General features: G+C 37.4%; 2 protein-coding genes across 2 annotated transcripts; both read right to left on the minus strand.

Annotated features, from left to right (window-relative positions):
* Positions 1-9,299: 9,299 nt before the first annotated feature.
* On the minus strand, positions 9,300-10,646 carry LOC109270210 (olfactory receptor 13C2-like). Its single transcript, XM_019454636.2, has one exon. The coding sequence runs from the start codon at positions 10,466-10,468 to the stop codon at positions 9,512-9,514; it is 957 nt and encodes a 318-aa protein (XP_019310181.1). The 5' UTR covers positions 10,469-10,646; the 3' UTR covers positions 9,300-9,511.
* An 8,246-nt stretch (positions 10,647-18,892) lies between these two features.
* On the minus strand, positions 18,893-20,341 carry LOC109270209 (olfactory receptor 13C9). Its single transcript, XM_019454635.2, has one exon. It carries the CDS (start codon positions 20,305-20,307, stop codon positions 19,309-19,311), a length of 999 nt encoding a protein of 332 aa, XP_019310180.2. The 5' UTR covers positions 20,308-20,341; the 3' UTR covers positions 18,893-19,308.
* Positions 20,342-22,220: the final 1,879 nt, after the last annotated feature.

A 22,220-nucleotide genomic window follows, 5' to 3' on the forward strand; every position in this document is an offset into this window, starting at 1 on the left:
CTCAACCGACTGAGCCACCCAGGCGGCACCCCTTAAAATATAATTCTTAAATAAGAAACAGTGAACCCTATTAACATAACAGGTGACCAGAGCATAGGGGAGAGATGGTGATAAGGAATCTTTATGAAAGCTCATGGTGGAGGTTAGGAAGTGTGAGATCTGAAGTCTAATTAGGGTTATTCTTTTTTCCTTTTCTGCATTGTCATTCCTTTGTATCTTCCTCAAATCTTCAGTTAGTAAATAGAAGCCCGGAGCTAGCTATAGTTCAGAGAATGAAGGGAATGTAAATCCATGCATGGGATGACACAAACTGGATCAAAATGACATCAGCATTGATGACATTGAAGAACAGGCAGAAATGACTGGTCCTGAAGCCTAAATAGTGGTATGAAACAAGAGATCAGCCACAACCAGTAGTCTCTAAACACTTTCATTTAGTCACCCTTCCGTTATTCTGTCCCCCTCTGAATAGCACATCATTCTCTCCTAAGAAAGCCAACTAAAGTTTACAAATTGCTAGTCTGTCTGCCCCCTAAGCATTTTCCAAAGAAGGGCCAATCTGCAATATGGTCATTCCACTTTCTGGGCAGCTGCACAATGACCAAGTCTAAATCCAACAAAGTCAGGAAACCATGAATCAGTGAAACGACTCTGGTGCTTTTTTAAAATCTTACTTTGTATAAACTGGGTTCTAGCCAGCTTCTCACTGATCATGATGATGAAAGAAAGTAATGCAAAGGAGTGACAAACAGTGTGTGTGTGTGTATATATATATATATATATACACAAACAGTATATATATGATATACATATATGACTGTTCTGGAAAGAAATTCCCAAGAACTCCATCTTGGGAATAAATATATTTGATGTAAATCAGGATGAAAACCTGTTATACAAAACCTCTATTGTGGTTTGTCAATCAAATATTTCATGACCTCCTTGAGTATGCTGACAGCTTGTGGTCTTAGACAAATGTTGGCTCAGTATATCCTAACAGCTTTGCATATTGGAGAAATTTAAAACATTTTATTCCCGATGTAGTTTCAGAAAATACACCATTCCAAGAAGTCACTTAGGTCTTAGGTCTTTTTGTTGTTGTTGTCATTAGTTACTTAGTTAGTTAGTTAGTTAGTTAGTTAGTTACATATAGGATCTTGGAAGGATATAGAACTTGTGGTTCTCTCAAATTTCTTGAGGGATATTCACAGAAAATAATTACTTCCTACTATCATTACTAAGAAAGCTAAAAGATTCAAGAAGACAGAGAGAAGTAGAATGACAATGAAATAAAGGAGCCATTTCTTTTAAGCAGTGTTTAAAAAGATAAAGCAATCAGGGGGGTTCCGGAAGATGGCAGCGTAGGAGGATGCGGGGCTCACAGCGCGTCCTGCCGATCACTTAGATTCCACCTACACCTGCCTAAAGAACCCAGAAAACCGCCAGAGGATTAGCAGAAGGGAGTCTCCGGAGTCAAGCGCAGACTAGAGGCCCACGGAAGAGGGTAGGAAGGGCGGCGAGGCGGTGCGCGCTCCACGGACTGGCGGGAGGGAGCCGGGGCGGAGGGGCGGCTCGCCGGCCAAGCAGAGCCCCCGAGTCTGGCTGGCAAAAGCGGAGGGGCCGGACAGACTGTGTTCCGACAGCAAGCGCGACTTAGCGTCTGGGAGGTCATAAGTTAACAGCTCTGCTCAGAAAGCGGGAAGGCTGGAGGACAAAGGGAGGGAGAGCTGCTGAGCCCCCGGATGGCAGAGCTCAGCTTGGCGGGGAACAAAGGCGCCAGCGCCATCTCCCCGGCCCATCCCCCAGCCAAAATCCCAAAGGGAACCAGTTCCTGCCAGGGAACTTGCTCGCTCTGCGCAAACACCCAACTCTGTGCTTCTGCGGAGCCAAACCTCCGGCAGCGGATCTGACTCCCTCCCGCTGCCACAGGGCTCCTCCTGAAGTGGATCACCTAAGGAGAAGCGAGCTAAGCCTGCCCCTCCAGCCCCCGTGCACCTTGCCTACCCACCTTGCCTGGCTAATACGCCAGATCCCCAGCAACACAAGCCTGGCAGTGTGCAAGTAGCCCAGACGGGACACGCCACCCCACAGTGAATCCCGCCCCTAGGAGAGGGGAAGAGAAGGCACACACCAGTCTGACTGTGGCCCCAGCAGTGGGCTGGGGGCAGACATCGGGTCGGACTGCGGCCCCGCCCACTAACTCCAGTTATACACCACAGCACAGGGGAAGTGCACTGCAGGTCCTCACCACGCCAGGGACTCTCCAAAATGACCAAACGGAAGAATTCCCCTCAGAAGAATCTCCAGGAAATAACAACAGCTAATGAACTGATCAAAAAGGATTTAAATAATATAACAGAAAGTGAATTTAGAATAATAGTCATAAAATTAATCGCTGGGCTTGAAAACAGTATACAGGACAGCAGAGAATCTCTTGCCACAAAGATCGAGGGACTAAGGAACAGTCACGAGGAGCTGAAAAACGCTTTAAACGAAATGCAAAACAAAATGGAAACCATGATGGCTCGGCTTGAAGAGGCAGAGGAGAGAATAGGTGAACTAGAAGATAAAGTTATGGAGAAAGAGGAAGCTGAAAGAAAGAGAGATAAAAAAATCCAGGAGTATGAGGGGAAAATTAGAGAACTAAGTGATACACTAAAAAAAAATAATATACGCATAATTGGTATCCCAGAGGAGGAAGAGAGAGGGAAGGGTGCTGAAGGTGTACTTGAACAAATTATAGCTGAGAACTTCCCTGAACTGGGGAAGGAAAAAGGCATTGAAATCCAAGAGGCACAGAGAACTCCCTTCAGACGTAACTTGAATCGATCTTCTGCACGACATATCATAGTGAAACTGGCAAAATACAAGGATAAAGAGAAAATTCTGAAAGCAGCAAGGGATAAACGTGCCCTCACATATAAAGGGAGACCTATAAGACTCGTGACTGATCTCTCCTTTGAAACTTGGCAGGCCAGAAAGGCTTGGCACGATATCTACAGTGTGCTAAACAGGAAAAATATGCAGCCGAGAATCCTTTATCCAGCAAGTCTGTCATTTAGAATAGAAGGAGAGATAAAGGTCTTCCCAAACAAACAAAAACTGAAGGAATTTGTCACCACGAAACCAGCCCTACAAGAGATCCTAAGGGGGATCCTGTGAGACAAAGTACCAGAGACATCACTACAAGCATAAAACATACAGACATCACAATGACTCTAAACCCATATCTTTCTATAATAACACTGAATGTAAATGGATTAAATGCGCCAACCAAAAGACATAGGGTATCAGAATGGATAAAAAAACAAGACCCATCTATTTGCTGTCTACAAGAGACTCATTTTAGATCTGAGGACACCTTTAGATTGAGAGTGAGGGGATGGAGAACTATTTATCATGCTCCTGGAAGCCAAAAGAAAGCTGGAGTAGCCATACTTATATCAGACAAACTAGACTTTAAATTAAAGGCTGTAACAAGAGATGAAGAAGGGCATTATATAATAATCACAGGGTCTATCCACCAGGAAGAGCTAACTATTATAAATGTCTATGCGCCAAATACCCGAGCCCCCAGATATATAAAACAATTACTCATAAACATAAGCAACCTTATTGATAAGAATGTGGTCATTGCAGGGGACTTTAACACCCCACTTACAGAAATGGATAGATCATCTAGACACACAGTCAATAAAGAAACAAGGGCCCTGAATGATACATTGGATCAGATGGACTTGACAGATATATTTAGAACTCTGCATCCCAAAGCAACAGAATATACTTTCTTCTTGAGTGCACATGGAACATTCTCCAAGATAGATCATATACTGGGTCACAAAACAGCCCTTCATAAGTTTACAAGAATTGAAATTATACCATGCATACTTTCAGACCACAATGCTATGAAGCTTGAAATCAACCACAGGAAAAAGTCTGGAAAACCTCCAAAAGCATGGAGGTTAAAGAACACCCTACTAACGAATGAGTGGGTCAACCAGGCAATTAGAGAAGAAATTAAAATATATATGGAAACAAACGAAAATGAAAATACAACAATCCAAACGCTTTGGGATGCAGCGAAGGCAGTCCTGAGAGGAAAATACATTGCAATCCAGGCCTATCTCAAGAAACAAGAAAAGTCCCAAATACAAAATCTAACAGCACACCTAAAGGAAATAGAAGCAGAAGAGCAAAGGCAGCCTAAACCCAGCAGAAGAAGAGAAATAATAAAGATCAGAGCAGAAATAAACAATATAGAATCTAAAAAAACTGTAGAGCAGATCAACGAAACCAAGAGTTGGTTTTTTGAAAAAATAAACAAAATTGACAAACCTCTAGCCAGGCTTCTCAAAAAGAAAAGGGAGACGACCCAAATAGATAAAATCATGAATGAAAATGGAATGATTACAACCAATCCCTCAGAGATACAAACAATTATCAGGGAATACTATGAAAAATTATATGCCAGCAAATTGGACAACCTGGAAGAAATGGACAAATTTCTAAACACCCACACTCTTCCAAAACTCAATCAGGAGGAAATAGAAAGCTTGAACAGACCCATAACCAGCGAAGAAATTGAATCGGTTATCAAAAATCTCCCAACAAATAAGAGTCCAGGACCAGATGGCTTCCCAGGGGAGTTCTACCAGACATTTAAAGCAGAGATAATACCTATCCTTCTCAAGCTATTCCAAGAAATAGAAAGGGAAGGAAAACTTCCAGACTCATTCTATGAAGCCAGTATTACTTTGATTCCCAAACCAGACAGAGACCCAGTAAAAAAAGAGAACTACAGGCCAATATCCCTGATGAATATGGATGCAAAAATTCTTAATAAGATACTAGCAAATCGAATTCAACAGCATATAAAAAGAATTATTCACCATGATCAAGTGGGATTCATTCCTGGGATGCAGGGCTGGTTCAACATTCGCAAATCGATCAACGTGATACATCACATTAACAAAAAAAAAAGAGAAGAACCATATGATCCTGTCAATCGATGCAGAAAAGGCCTTTGACAAAATCCAGCACCCTTTCTTAATAAAAACCCTTGAGAAAGTCGGGATAGAAGGAACATACTTAAAGATCATAAAGACCATTTATGAAAAGCCCACAGCTAACATCATCCTCAACGGGGAAAAACTGAGAGCTTTTTCCCTGAGATCAGGAACACGACAGGGATGCCCACTCTCACCGCTGTTGTTTAATATAGTGCTGGAAGTTCTAGCATCAGCAATCAGACAACAAAAGGAAATCAAAGGCATCAAAATTGGCAAAGATGAAGTCAAGCTTTCGCTTTTTGCAGATGACATGATATTATACATGGAAAATCCGATAGACTCCACCAAAAGTCTGCTAGAACTGATACATGAATTCAGCAAAGTTGCAGGATACAAAATCAATGTGCAGAAATCAGTTGCATTCTTATACACTAACAATGAAGCAACAGAAAGACAAATGAAGAAACTGATCCCATTCACAATTGCACCAAGAAGCATAAAATACCTAGGAATAAATCTAACCAAAGATGTAAAAGATCTGTATGCTGAAAACTATAGAAAGCTTATGCAGGTAATTGAAGAAGATATAAAGAAATGGAAAGACATTCCCTGCTCATGGATTGGAAGAATAAATATTGTCAAAATGTCAATACTACCCAAAGCTATCTACACATTCAATGCAATCCCAATCAAAATTGCACCAGCATTCTTCTCGAAACTAGAACAAGCAATCCTAAAATTCATATGGAACCACAAAAGGCCCCGAATAGCCAAAGTAATTTTGAAGAAGAAGACCAAAGCAGGAGGCATCACAATCCTAGACTTTAGCCTCTACTACAAAGCTGTCATCATCAAGACAGCATGGTATTGGCATAAAAACAGACACATAGACCAATGGAATAGAATAGAAACCCCAGAACTAGACCCACAAACGTATGGCCAACTCATCTTTGACAAAGCAGGAAAGAACATCCAATGGAAAAAAGACAGTCTCTTTAACAAATGGTGCTGGGAGAACTGGACAGCAACATGCAGAAGGTTGAAACTAGACCACTTTCTCACACCATTCACAAAAATAAACTCAAAATGGATAAAGGACCTGAATGTGAGACAGGAAACCATCAAAACCTTAGAGGAGAAAGCAGGAAAAGACCTCTCTGACCTCAGCCGTAGCAATCTCTTACTCGGCACATCCCGAGTAAGAGGATGTAAGTAAGGCAAGGGAATTAAAAGCAAAAGTGAATTACTGGGACCTTATGAAGATAAAAAGCTTCTGCACAGCAAAGGAAACAACCAACAAAACTAAAAGGCAACCAACGGAATGGGAAAAGATATTTGCAAATGACACATCGGACAAAGGGCTAGTATCCAAAATCTATAAAGAGCTCATCAAACTCCACACCAGAAAAACAAATAACCCAGTGAAGAAATGGGCAGAAAACATGAATAGACACTTCTCTAAAGAAGACATCCGGATGGCCAACAGGCACATGAAAAGATGTTCAACGTCGCTCCTTATCAGGGAAATACAAATCAAAACCACACTCAGATACCACCTCACGCCAGTCAGAGTGGCCAAAATGAAGAAATCAGGAGACTATAGATGCTGGAGAGGATGTGGAGAAACAGGAACCCTCTTGCACTGTTGGTGGGAATGCAAATTGGTGCAGCCGCTCTGGAAAGCAGTGTGGAGGTTCCTCAGAAAATTAAAAATAGACCTACCCTATGACCCAGCAATAGCACTGCTAGGAATTTATCCAAGGGATACAGGAGTACTGATGCATAGGGGCACCTGTACCCCAATGTTTATAGCGGCACTCTCAACAATAGCCAAATTATGGAAAGAGCCTAAATGTCCATCAACTGATGAATGGATAAAGAAATTGTGGTTTATATACACAATGGAATACTACGTGGCAATGAGAAAAAATGAAATATGGCCTTTTGTAGCAACATGGATGGAACTGGAGAGTGTGATGCTAAGTGAAATAAGCCATACAGAGAAAGACAGATACCATATGGTTTCACTCTTATGTGGATCCTGAGAAACATAACAGAAACCCATGGGGGAGGGGAAGGAAAAAAAAAAAAAAAAAGAGGTTAGAGTGGGAGAGAGCCAAAGCATAAGAGACTATTAAAAACTGAGAACAAACTGAGGGTTGATGGGGGGTGGGAGGGAGGGCAGGGTGGGTGATGGGTATTGAGGAGGGCACCTTTTGGGATGAGCACTGGGTGTTGTATGGAAACCAATTTGACAGTAAATTTCATATATTAAAAAATAAAAAAATAAATAAAAAAAATAAAAAAAAAGATAAAGCAATCAAACAAAAGAATAAAACCAAGTAACTTAATGTCTTAAAATTTTTTTTAATTCTAAAGAAAACATAAGCTAAATTACTTAAATTTAAATAAAAAATTCTGGGAATAATATGTCAGGTAAGAAAAAAAGAGATGTAATATTAAACATTAAAATCTAATATTAATATTTAAAGTGTGAAATTTAGATAAGAAGAAATAAAATGATAAAAGTAAATGTTTTTAAAGCTTAACATTCCCATAACAGAGGAATGAAATATAAATCCCAGATAAGGATCAAATGTAAAAACCATCTAAAGGTATATCCACCATTCCATAATAACAGATTCCTCCTGGATCAGCAACATATCATGGATAGAGAGTCAGTGGTACAAAGGAAAAGATACAGTTCTACCTTTATCCGTGGTTATTTACTTTTAATTTTCAAACAGCTTCAAAAGTCAGTTATTTAACTCCAAGTCTAAAGCAGTTAGATCCCATATATCACAAGGTGTTTGGAAAAAAAGACTGTCAAAGTAGATATGTTGAAATTAAAAATATTAATAATTTAATGCCTCATAGGTGGAGATGAACAAAAAGTTAAAAAAACAATTATTATACTAGAACCAAAAGGTTTAATTATTATACAGCTACCCAGACAGAGGATAATCAGCATTACATATTTAAATAGATTCCAAGTAAATCAGATTCTTTTCGTAATTACAGTATTGTAAATTCATAATTTTAGCTGAGTTTAAAAATCTGATGCCAGTTTTAATTGTGCCTTGTAGGGATACAGGAGTACTGATGCAAAGGGGCACTTGTACCCCAATGTTTATAGCAGCACTTTCAACAATAGCCAAATTATGGACAGAGCCTAAATGTCCATCAACTGATGAATGGATAAAGAAATTGTGGTTTATATACACAATGGAGTACTACGTGACAATGAGAAAGAATGAAATATGGTCCCTTGTAGCAACATGGATGGAACTGGAGAGTGTGATGCTAAGTGAAATAAGCCATACAGAGAAAGACAGATACCATATGTTTTCACTCTTATTTGGATCCTGAGAAACTTAACAGAAATCCATGGGGGAGGGGAAGAAAAAAAAAAAGAGGTTAGAGTGGGAGAGAGCCAAAGCATAAGAGACTCTTAAAACAAACTGAGAACAAACTGAGGGTTGATGGGGGGTGGGAGGGAGGGGAGGGTGGGTGATGGGTATTGAAGAGAGCATCTTTTGGAATGAGCACTGGGTGTTGTATGGAAACCAATTTGACAATAAATTTCATTAAAAAATTAAAAAAATAATAAAATAAAATAAATTTTGCCTTGTAAAGAAAGAAAATATGAAATTGGTTTTGAAAATAATCTTATCAAAAAACATTTTATTTTTTTAATATGAAATTTATTGTTGGAGTACTGATGCATAGGGGCACTTGTACCCCAATGTTTATAGCAGCACTTTCAACAATAGCTAAATTATGGAAAGAGCCTAAATGTCCACCAACAGATGAATGGAAAATTAATTGTGATTTAGGGGCGCCTGGGTGGCTCAGTCAGTTAAGCGACCGACTTCGGCTCAGGTCATGATCTCGCGGTCTGTGGGTTCAAGCCCCGCATCGGGCTCTGTGCTGACAGCTGAGAACCTGGAGTCTGTTTCAGATTCTATGTCTGCCTCTTCCTCTGACCCTCCCCTGTTCATGCTCTGTCTCTCCTTGTCTCAAAAATAAATAAATGTTAAAAAAAAAAAAAGAAATTGTGGTTTATATAACAATGGAATACTGCGTGGCAATGAGAAAGAATGAAATATGGCCTTTTGTAGCAGCATGGATGGAACTGGAGAGTGTTACGCTAAGTGAAATAAGTCATACAGAGAAAGATAGATACCATATGTTTTCAAAAAACATTTTAAAGGTTTTAATACAAGTGTAACATTCTCCTGTCTGGAAATCTCTCTCACTATTACACTACCCCTCTACTTGCCCTCTTAATCAAGCTCTTCAACAATAAAAACAATCGCTGACTCCTAAAACATAGGCATTTATTTACTTATTTTCATTATACACTGCACCAAAAAATATTAGAGCTTGAGAGATTTGAGAGATGAATTTGACACAGCAGTAAGAACCTATCTGTTTAGCCCTTTAGTTTGTCTAATTGATTTCCACAATGTGATTACAAAAATTATGTGTCCCTTTCCCATTTACTTGTTAAACATACTTCTTCTCAGTAAGTGTTTTACTGCCTCCTTAACATCTTTGTTCCTAAGACTGTATATTAAAGGATTCATCATAGGAGTTACAATCCCATAGAACAGGGATATAAGTTTGTCAGTAGCATCCAAGTCCTCTGAATTAAGTGTCTCTTTAGACTTGGGCTTCATGTACATGAAGAGAATGGTTCCATAGAATATTATCACCACAGTCAGATGGGCTGAGCACGTGGAGAAAACTTTGCTTCTCCCCTCAGAAGAGCGAATTTTGAGGATGCTGACAATGATTAATGTGTAAGAGATAATGATTAATAACAGTGGTGTCAATATAAACAGTGTTGTGGCCACGAGCATGATGAACTTGTTGCCTGAGATGTCAGCACAGGCCAGTTTCATGATAGCCAGAATTTCACAGGAGAGATGATTGATGACATTATTCCCACAGAAAGGCAACTGTACTACAAATGCGGTTTGTACTGCAGAGTTGATGACTCCTATGATCCAGGACCCAGCTGCCATGGGCACATAGGAATCCTTGCTCATGATGACAGGATATCTTAGAGGGTTGCAGATAGCCACATACCGGTCAAAGGCCATCATGCCCAGAAGCACACACTCTGTTGTCCCCATGGCCAAGCCGAGGAACATCTGTATTGCACAGCCAGAGAAGGATATGGTCTTTCTTTCTGAGAGGAAGCTCACCAGAATGGAGGGAATGGAGGTAGTGGTGTAGCAGATGTCCAAGAAGGAGAGGTTCCCCAGGAAGAAGTACATAGGGGTGTGAAGGTGGGAGTCCCAGATGCTGATTAAAATAAGGGTGCCATTGCCCAGAAGGATGACAACATACATTATTAAGATTAGTGCAAAAAAGAGTAGCTCAAGCCTTGGGTAATCAGAAAGCCCCTTTAGAAAGAATTCCACCAGAATGGTTTGATTTTCCCATTCCATTCTACTGTTTCTCTTTTACCTGTAAGACATTAAAATTTGTTAAAACAAAATGTGTATCTTATTATGATTACTTTCAAATGTGTACCGATTTACAAGTACCCCTCTTCTCAGAGGGGAAAAATTTTTTTAAGGAAAAGACTAAAGAAAAAAAGAAGTAAACCATGTGAACCAAAGCATGGCAAGTTATGAAGAAAGAGGGGGAAGGGAAGAGGAAACTAACATGTTTTATGTTACATGAATTATGTCATGTAATTTACTTAATTTCATCACAATGCTAAGTGACAGAGATATTATTATCCACAATTTAGATAAAGTGTAAATATTAAGTGAACTTGACCAAAGGTAAATATATATCAGAGCTAAGTAAGATTCAAACCTAAGTCTTCTTTCCTGAAGCCTGGGATTTTTGTCGTATTTATCATCACATATGTAAACTTGAGGTTATAATAAAAACTTAGCATTGTATTTCATGTGTAACTGAACAATAAACCATTTTTATTGGCTACACACCACCACACAATAAATCAATGATATTGTCACTCCTTGAAATTATAATGTTATGTTTACTATCTGTTTTAACCATAGCATGTAAACTTTATAAAGATAGATACTTTTCTTATTTACTTCCACAGTCCAGTATCTATAGTGAAGTGGACACAGAGATAGATGTTCAAAAATATTTGTTTAGTTAAGGAATAAAATGAAAGACAAAATATTTCTCACTCTGTGTCAATCCTCTACTAATTGCTTGCTTTATGCATTACCTAATTCAGTCTGAATAACAACCCTATTAGTCAGTTACTGTTACTAGCATCATCATCTTTATTTATAAACAGAGGAGGAAAATAAAGCACAAAAAAATTAAGTAATTTGCTTAAGATCAAAGTCATGTAGCTAAAAAAATGGTAGAACGAAGAGTTAATCCCAAGCCATATGGTTGCAGAGTATAAATTCTTAATTATTCAATTTCTAGAGAACTTGGCTTATAGACTAGAATACTAATTGACAATACTAATGTTTCAAGAGAACTATCAGACCAAAATAGGGATTATTCAGAAAGAAGCAATATTTCAAAATGGAGATTTGAGAGTTCATTTGATACTTTATGTTTCACTACAAATGTGTTGTCATACAACATTTAACCCTTCCAATCTGTGATTTCCCTTGTGAGAAATTCTTTCTCCTTTCTCCTTTTTCCTTACTATTCTTACGTAATATTTTTTCTTATTCATCTCACAAGGCATTTTCCTATAATACAGGTATTCTCAAAAAAGCTGGGGAGTGGGGGCTTTTGGATAGATTTATCCTTCTCACTTTTTTTTCCCCTGTTTTATTAACTTAAGTTTTGTTTGTAAATATTTTAAACTTACTTGGAATTTTCTATTTCCAGGATATAAGAACTAAATTCATTGAAGTTTCCTCTTTCTTCTCTATTGCTACCTCTAATTAATGTCCTTAAAATACTTTCATGAGATTGTTCATGAGATGTTCTCTTCATTGGCTTCTAGGTAATTTTTCCCTTTCCTTCTTTAAACCAAGAGTTACCCAAATGTGTGTTTCTTGCATAACTAGTCATTAGATATTTGTGTTTGACTTTGTTATTTATTTCCAACTTTATTTAATTATGAAAAGAGAACATGACCTATGGAGACTTGGGCAGCCAATTACTTGATCCATGTTGTAAATTGTATGAATTCTCTTGGAGAAAGACATATGGTTTTATATGGATACACAATACATGCATACATCTATACATATAATCAAGTTTACTTAATATATTATTCAAATATTTCAAATAATTATTTTCTGACATCTATATTTAATAAATTCTATTCAAAAATTTTAAGTACATGTATTTTAAGTATGTGTATCCTATATATGTAGGATTTTTATATGTTTAGCTTCTGTATTGGTTATGGCTGATAATCTTTATAAATTGTGAATGTTATTAATTGACCTTTCTCATGTTTTGTGCTTTAAATTCCACTTTTAGCATATTGCTATTATACTCCTGCTTTCTTTTAGTTTGCTTTTGCCTGCTCTTTGTGCATTCCTTTATTTTCAATTCTTCCATTTCGTTTTGTTAAGTACACTACTTATAAGTAACGTATATCTGGGTTTAAATTTTTAATCTCTTTTTATAGTGTCTTTTATGAGAATATCAAGTCCAATCACTTTAAAATATAAATATTAATGTATTTTATTTTTTTCTTTCCATATACTTTATTTTTGTTACTTACTTATTTTGCATTTTTGCATTTTCTTTTTTTCCCACTTCCTTATTTTGCTGGCTAGTTGTCATTCACTATTTGTTTTCATTAACTTGTACACTCTACTCAATTTTACCAATCTATAAGTGGATATGTTCTCAAGTCTTTTGCCCATCTAACGTTATGAATTACTTTGCTCTGAGTCTAGGGTCCATCTTCTCATTTTCAGGCCATAATTAGTCTCCTTGGGATCATCCAAAACCAAATCTGATTTTCCTATTCTAAACTCCTCTTTGCCCTAGCTTTTAAAATTATTTAATTTTTTAGAAGATTTCCATCTTATAGAATTTGTCATACTTTTCTGGGTTAGGTCTCAAACCACTTGAGACCCCCAAGGGTATTATGTACAGAGGGGTCCTTTGAATAGTGAAGATTATATGCACACCTGTAAAAAAATCATCTGTCAAAGTCATTGTTCCATTAGCTATCCCCATGCTACATGATATTCTAACAAACACATTCCATACCACTGTCAAGCACACAGACTTTGGAGGCAAACTTAGGTCAAACACTATCTCTGCCTCTTAACTAGATGGCCTGGGCAGGTTTTTGATCATCACCATCCCTCACTACAGGATGAAGATAAAAACACCTATATCATATTATTTGTTGATATGACTACATGAGCTGGTGCATATAATCAATTAGCACAACAGTGGTTCCCATTGTCAGTGGTTTCCTTCATGCTTCTCCGTCCATTTCTTCCTTCTGTTAGAGTCATCTGCATCTCTTTATCTCTTTATCATTTCTTTATCAAGTACATGTAGCTTAAAAGCTAATCAGATCACACACAATGTTCTGACAAATGGTATTATTTCATCCTACATACAGATCCTAATACACTTTATCACAGTCACCCCAATCTTCTGGACACCAGAAAATTAGGTGCCAAAATGGCAAAAATCATCTCAAGTTCTGCCTTATATCAAATTCAATTCCCTCTATAAAAAGATAGGGTTGTAGTAAGGTACCAGTGTGTTCCTTGTCTTAAAACACATGACTAACTTTTTTGACTAAGACTATTTTAACATTTTTAGCAAGCCTCTTGACATAAAAAGGAAAAGGAAAAGGAAAAGCTACTCACTTTTACAATTATAACCTAATGATCGAAAAGCAGATATTCAAAATAGTCCCCAATACTGCATGCAAACATACTAGAATAATGCCCAAGCAGGTGTCTTTCTGGCTATGCATTGCTTTGGTAAATTTTCTTTTTCAGTTCACAAAATGATAATGTTCAGTTTCTTTAAAAAAATCCAAATTGGTCATAGGATCCTCCTCGTATGTTATCTCTGTATAAAGGGGCCCTGGAACACAGTTCACCTGGTTCTTAAGTGACTGAACCAAATGGAACTGAGCTGTTGCTAGAGGACCAGCGATGACTTGTTTCCCAAAGAACACATAGTCTACTGTACACCCTATAGTAAGCCTCAATTCGCTCAAGTAAATAACAGTGTCCAAATACTAGGTAACACACTAAAAAGCTGAACGTTAATAAAAAGTAACTCATCCTGCTGGGCAAATTCCTTCCAGTTGGTTGTGCAGTGGTCTTTGCATACAGAACTGCTCTTTTGGTCTCATAGCTCTTTTCTCCCCACCACATCGCAGTCACTAGACCCTTAAATTCCCTTTCTAACACTCAATCTCTCAATGAGAAAAACATCTCATGTTCAAAATTGACACTTTTAAACCATCAGTCCAACTCCTACTTATCGATGATAAGTTTGTTTCCTGTCTTTGCAGTAACTTACCTTCAAACCAGAGACTGCCTGTCTCTCTAGGTTGCAGCAACAGATGATTTTGTCCTGCTTTTCTACTTGCAGCCAATCTTCATGACTCCACATTAGTAGCTGAGCCTCCAAAGACGCAGCTACTAGTGAGTAATCATTTGGCCATAGAAACTCACTGAGTGTTTGACATTTATACACATGACTGTTACAGGTGTGAATACAAAGATAAATTCTGCTAGTTCAGACAAAGCACCATTAGATTTCTCTAGTTCGAAATAGGAAGGAAATTGATACTTAACCATACATTTTAGGAATGGGGCAATTTCCCCATAAAGCCCAGGCTAAAACACTGCCCCATTGTGGACCCACAAATATCTAAAGAATCTGCTCCATGCTTTAGGACACAATTTAAGTGTTCTTAAAGACCTCTCTAAACCTCTATGGGCAACTTTAAATTGCCTCATAAATGAAATATGTATAAAACATGAGACTTCAGAAATAAAGCCCTAAAGACCTAATTACAAGAGGCCCATTACTCTGTTTCACACAAAAATCATAAAGAGGCTCATGTACAGTCATCAAAATTTCCCCAACTGAATTCTCTCTCAATCTTTCAATCTCTTTTTCTCTCTCTCACACACATACAAACATACACACATGAAACCATTTGGGAAGTATAGATTATTAACCATACAATTTTATGTTTACTTTATGATTTAGTTTATAATAAAAGTTGACTTTCTGAATGAACATATTACATTGTAAATATTCAAAAAGTAATACACAGGTTTTGTATACAGGAAATTTTTTTTGGAAGTAGGAAGAAGGTAAAAAGAAGGTTAGACAAGGAAAGAAAAGATATATTCAGGTAATATATAAAGGCTTAAAAAACAAAGCTGAAAATAAATTATAATTAAACAACCTAGTGATAACCATAGTTCAGAAAGGAGCCTGATCTTCATTATAAAACAATAAAATAACTCAAGACAAAATCATTTCCTCCTGTGAGGAGCCAATGAGGCACCTTAAGGCTGGATACTTTCGAATGATCTTTTTCCTTTTTATTTTTTAATTTATTTTTAACAAAATAAGTTCAAATTCCTATGTTAAGGTAGAATTCTAGAAGTGAACTGATGGGTCAAAATCAATGAGTATTTTTATGAAGCTAAAAGATAATATTAATTTATGCTCCCACTATTAATACAGCGATTTTCTCTTATCCTTATCATCACTGGATGTTGTCAATAGTTTAGAGGTTTTTTCATCATCTAAATGGCTTGAAATAGTATCTCATCATGGCTTTAAATGGAATCTTTAACTACTAGAAATATTTAACTTTTGTGTGTGTGTCTTAAATAGGTGCATTTTCTTTTATATGTGTTAAGTACTCATAGCTTCTACCCTTATTTCTATTGGTGTTTTATATTTTCTAATAACCTCTGTTTACATGGCATTTGTTGCATACCTACTCAATGAAGTTGGTTGTAAGAATCTCTGTGAATATAAAAATGTTCAAGGTGCAGTCTCTACCTGTCCTACAGGTAATGAGAAAATATCCATGTAATCAGATGATTTCAATAAGAGGGGGTAATGCTGCAATTAAAATGATAGTTAGGCGTGCCTCAGTGGCTCAGTCAGTTAAGTGTCCAACTCTTGATTTGTACTCAAGTCATGCATGATCTCACAGTCATGAGCCCCAGGGGCTGAGCCCCAGGTAGGGCTTTGCACTGGGAGCGGGGCCTGCTTGAGATTCTCTATCTCTCTCTCCCTTCACTCCTTCCCTACTCTTTCCCTCAAAATAAATATTAATTAATTAATTAATTAAAATGATTGTTTAGTGTGCTATGGAGGTGTAAGTGACAAGTAACTCAGGATCAAGTCATACTTGCCAGGAGAGGTGATACATGAACTGATTCTTAATTTGTGAGTGAGATTTTGAGAGGTAAAAAATACGAGGAAGGACATCCGGGAAGAAGAAACAATAACACCACGGTATAAGACAAGAAATGCATGATGAAGGCAGGAAAATAAAAATAACACAGCACCATAAGAATATAAATAGAGAGGCATATGGGGGCTGGTGGAAGATGAAACCAAACAGACCAAAGCAAAGAGAACCTCATATACCATATGTAGCAATCAGGGATTTAGTTACAAATGGTAGAATACACACTGGATGGAAAGAAATTATTTCATTTACTATTATTAAATAATAGTATGGGAGTGTTTCCATACAGTAATTTCTTCACAGAATTGTTAGGAAATTTATGTTTTCCAAGTCACAAAATTCTGATTAACTGAGAATTGGAAAAATGGGAATATCTTTCAAAATAAATTTCCTAAATGGAAAACCCTGCAGAAGCTCAAGTATTAAGGAAAGAATTATCAGTATTATAGTGATAAGGTATGTAACCAGCAAATGTGAGCATATGGGTACATCAAGAAAGGTGACTGACCTTTCTTTTCTTCAGAAATTTATTCTACAACCCTAAGAAGGGAAAAACCATCTTCCTCTTCTCGTATGAGGACAAAATGCGTATTAAAATTTCTACTTTCAGGCACCTGGGTGGCTCAGTCAGTTAAGCCTCTGACTTCGGCTCAGGTCATGATCTCACGGTCAGTGAGTTCGAGTCCCACATCAGGTTCTGTGCTGACAGCTCAGAGCCTGGAGCCTCCTTCAGATTCTGTGTCTCCCTCTCTCTGCCCCTCCCCTGTTTGCACTCTCTCTCTCTCAAAAATAAAATAAAAACATAAAAAAAATTGTTTTAATTAAAAAAAGTTTCTACTTTCGGGGCACCTGGGTGGCTCAGTTGGTTGAGCATCCAATTCAACTCACGTCATGATCCCACAGTTCATGAATTTGAGCCTTACACCGGGCACACTGCTGTCAGCACAGAGCCCACTTCAAATCCTCTGTCCCCTTCTCTCTCTCTGCTCCTCCCCCACTTGTGCTCATTCTTTCTCTCTCTCAAAATTTAATAAAATATTTGAAAAAAATAAAATAAAATGTCTGCTTCTTTAATTAAGTTTCTATCAAACATTTGTAAGTCTAATATAAGACTAGGCCCTAGGTTAGTCATCCTCCAGAGCTTGTGGAAACAGTTGGATTTAAGCTTTGAGAAAAAAACGAAAGTAGAGTTGGATATCGAACACGGCCTGTGAGGCAAACACAAAATCTTTAACTCTAAAGGTTTTCCACCTACCTGGAATTCTTCAGGAAATAAAAGTCCTTTGAGTCTGTGTATGGAAACTAATAAGTTTTTAAGTTTGTTTGTTTATTTATTTTGAGAGAGAGAGAGAGTACCCAAGCTGGGGAGGGGCAGAGAGAGAGGGAGAGAGAGAATTGCAAGCACACTTTGTGCTGTCAGCACACAGCCCATTGCAGGGCTCCAGCTCAGGAAGTAGGAGAGGAGACCTGAGCTGAAATCAAGAGTCTGATGCTTAACCAAGTGAGCCACCCAAACACCCCACTAATAGGTTTTTACAGCCTATTTCACTAGGGTGTGATTCTAATACATCAATAGTCTCAACCTTTGCCATCAGATTTAATCTGTGAATATCTATGATGGAAGCTAAAGGGACTTAAATAGAGTTCATGACTGTTTGATATTCCTGCCACTAAAATTAAAAACTGAACTTGGAAAAGTGACATTAATACACCCCAAAATACCACAAGCATTTAACTCTTATTTGCCTATGTAAAATATGTTAATCCCCAACATCCTCTAACTTTACTGTTCCATCAATATAAAATTTATCCAGCCTAATGGATTTCCTAGAATGTGGCTTACTCGTGAACATACTTTCTCATTCCTGTTGGCTTGTAAATTAGAAATGTTCTTCAGATAGAGTAAAAATTTGAGGAGGAAGCCAAGCAAAATCAAGATAATATCACATCCTGTGTGACATCCCCCCAAATCTACTTAGATCACTAAGGTGATAAAGCTATTAGTAACAGAGACAAGACATCAATGCAGGTCCACACTAAAAATCAAGAACTTAGATATTCTTCTAAGTTTTGGAAAAGCATTGGAATGATCTCAGGGTATCAAAGAAATCAGCTTTCTTCTAAATGGGCATGGATATGATGTCATCTAACCCAACACTTGTCCACATTACTTTCTAGACCAGTGGACTGATTTTCCAACCCAGTTTTAATTTTGCAAAATTTTCTTTATGCTAGAGCTAACATGTAAGCTGAAACAAAAAAAGAAGATAAAATAAGGACTTTCTGATTGATTGCATAGGCTCCATCCTTAAGGCATTTACCTGTTTCCCACAATAGTCCCAAATGCTCGCATGCTTAGTTCCACAGGAAACATTCTAAATACTGAACAAGAAAATAGTATCCAAAAGTCTTCGGAGGATTTTGAGGTTAATGTGAAACTATGTCACAAGGCTCTCCACTGGAGAATGTGGGTGCAGTTTGGGGGATTTTCTGTTTTGTTTTTCTCACAACAGAGAACTTACTTATTTTGAAAGATTTGATGAAATAATGTGTATGAAATAGGACTATGTATAAAGGTGAACATAAAAAGACATATAATACCCAATTCCAATATTGAGGTATGTACAGAACACAAAATATATTGTTAAATACTTGAAAGCCATCTCCTAGAGTTAGAGTAATAAGTGATCTCTTTATTTTCTTCATCCTATGTCCTGTATCTTGCAAATTCTCTATAGTGAGCATGACATAATATTGAAATGCTGTATGTCATCATAAAAATTGTTGAGTAATATGTGAAAGTTCAAAACAAGAAAAAGTAACCAAAATTCCAACATAATTCTAAACCTTTAACAATGCCCAATGTATTCACAATTCAATCATCTTTTCCATTCACTTGCTAAAGAAACTTCCGTTAAATAGATGTTTCACTGTCTCCTTTACATCCTTGTTTCTGAGACTGTAGATTAAAGGATTCATCATGGGAGTCATCACTCCATAGAACATGGATATCAATTTGTCAGTGGCATCCAAGTCCTCTGAATTAAGTGTCTCTTTAGACTTGGGCTTCATGTACATGAAGAGAATGGTTCCATAGAATATTATCACCACAATCAGGTGGGCTGAGCAGGTGGAGAAAGCTTTGCTTCTCCCCTCAGAAGTACGGATCTTCAGGATGCTAGAGATGATTAATGAGTAAGATATGACAATCAAAAGCAGGGGCATCAGTGTGAACAATGTCGTGGCCACAACCATGATGAACTCGTTGCCTGAGATGTCAGCACAGGCCAGTTTCATGACAGCCAGAATTTCACAAGAGAAATGATTGATGTTATTCCTACAGAAGTTCAATTGTATCACAAATGCAGTTTGCACTGCAGAGTTGATAACCCCAGCAAACCAGGACCCAGCTGCCATGGACACATAGGAATCCTTGCTCATGATGACAGGGTATCTTAGAGGGTTGCAGATAGCCACATACCGGTCAAAGGCCATCATGCCCAGGAGCACACACTCTGTTGTCCCCATGGCCATGCCAAGGAACATCTGTATTGCACAGCCAGAGAAGGATATGGTCTTTCTTTCTGAGAGGAAGTTTACCAGAGTGGAGGGAATGGAGGTGGTGGTGTAGCAGATGTCCAAGAAGGAGAGGTTCCCCAGGAAGAAGTACATAGGGGTGTGAAGGTGGGAGTCCCAGATGCTGATTAAAATAAGGGTGCCATTGCCCAGAAGGATGACAACATACATTATTAAGATTAGTGCAAAAAAGAGTAGCTCAAGCCTTGGGTAATCAGAAAGCCCCTTTAAAAAGAATTCCACCAAAATGGTTTGATTTTCCCATTCCATTGTACTTTTTCTTACCTGTAAGAATTCAAAGAATTTTTTTAACATAATGATTTATTTATTATGGTAAGTCCAAGTTCACCAATGCACATATATAAAAATTTGCCATGAACCCAATGAGAAGAAGGAAGAAAGAAAACAGAGAAGGGGAAGAAGGGAGAAAAGGTAAAGAAGTGAAATAAACAACATCAGAAGAGAAGTATGAAGGAGAATCTGTTGTATCAACCACTCTGGGCCAGGAATTTGTGAGGTTTATTCACACATTACCTCACTGAAACTCCACAATATGACCATTTCAGAAATAAGAAATTTAAGTTAACCAAACAGAGTTTAAGCCTAAAGTCATATAATTAATATGTACCAAATCCTAGGCCCAAATTCAACTCTGCTTGTGGTCCCTAATTATCTGAAATATTTTATGAACTCTAAAAGCAGTATGGAATGCATTATATCAGAGATTTGATTAGTTAACATGCAAAGGCAGTCTAGCTCCTTGTCGGGAATATTTAATAATAACCCACTTCATACCAAAACATTGAATGAAGTGTGCTAATGTGATGGGACAAAAGTCAACAATAAACCCAATCAGTGTTTCTTGACTGCCTGATTGCCCAAAAAACAAGTACAACTCATGCAAAACCCAATTATCTGAAGTCTTCTTGTTCCAATGCAAATATCTTTTTTTATGGGAGATAGAACAAAATTTTAGTAATTATCAATAGTAAAATATATAGTAAAAGTGATTTTCTCTCTTTTAGTGTATAGTTCCATGAATTTTAAAATATGTATGGATTCATGTAACTATCCCTATAATAAGAACACAGAACTTGTCTTTCACCCTAAAAATTCCCTTGTGTCCCTTTTAGTCACCCCTTTTACCACTCATATCCTGCAAAGATTAATATGCTTTTCATCCTATAGTTTTATCTCTTCCAGAAAGTCATACAAAAAAGGAATCATAAGAGCCATTGGTCTCTGGCTTCTTTCTCTTAGCATAAAGCCTCTGAGCTTCAAGCTTCATCCAACTTGTTATTTCTGAGTATTCCATGGTATGGATACACTAGAGTTTGTTTAATTATATGCTGAAAGACATTTGAGTTGTTTCCAGTTCTTGACAATTATGAATAGAGCTGTTAAAAAAATTATACCCAGATTTTTATGTGAACATAAGTTTTCATTTTCCTAGGGTAAATATCAGATTGGCATAGTGGATAATGAATCATGCATTTTTAAGTTTATAAGAAACTGCCAGCTCTCCAGAGTAGCTGTATCATTTTTGCATTCCCACCAGAAATGTATGAGAGTTATAGTTGCTTCTCATCCTCATCAACACTTAGTAGTGTGTGTGTGTGTGTGTGTGTGTGTGTGTGTGTGTGTTGTTTTACACATTCTAATAGGTATGTAGTGATATTTCATCATGCTTTTAATTTGCATTCCCTAATGACTAATATTTGGGGGTTTTTTTGGCCATCCTTACATTCTCTTTAGTAAAGTGTCATTCACATCTTTTGCCCATTTTTAATTGGATTGTTCATTTTCACATTATTGAGTTTTGAGAGTTCTTTGTACACTTTGGCTACAAATAATTTATTGGATAGATGACTTGCATATATTGTCAACAAGTCTGTGACTTGTCTTCTCATTTTATTAATGCAAAAAACTCTTCATTGCCACCTTAACCAGGTGATTTCTCAGGGAAATATTCCCTGCCATTCAGCCAGGGATCAGACACAGACTTTGTATCCAAAGAGCTGGTGTCATAAAGTCTCAGGCTATTTCCTTTCATTTTTCTTCATAAATAGCACCCCCCACACACACACACACAAATTTTCTTTTTCATGGAAACAGAATCCATTGAAAAGGCTCTAATTCACTCAAACAAAAAGTACCTAACATGTAGAACATTGCTCCTTATTCAGGAATCTTGGCATGAGTTTTGGGTCTGAATCCTCTGAATCTAT

The sequence above is a fragment of the Panthera pardus genome, unplaced genomic scaffold (assembly GCF_024362965.1).
Source record: "Panthera pardus isolate Hobbes unplaced genomic scaffold, ASM2436296v1 HiC_scaffold_20, whole genome shotgun sequence".
NCBI lineage: Eukaryota > Metazoa > Chordata > Mammalia > Carnivora > Felidae > Panthera > Panthera pardus.

Bases quoted from the DNA above. Each gene is read 5' to 3' on its own strand.
- LOC109270210 (XM_019454636.2), bottom strand. From the start codon at position 10,468: ATGGAATGGGAAAATCAAACCATTCTGGTGGAATTCTTTCTAAAGGGG.
- LOC109270209 (XM_019454635.2), bottom strand. From the start codon at position 20,307: ATGTTAAAAAAATTCTTTGAATTCTTACAGGTAAGAAAAAGTACAATG.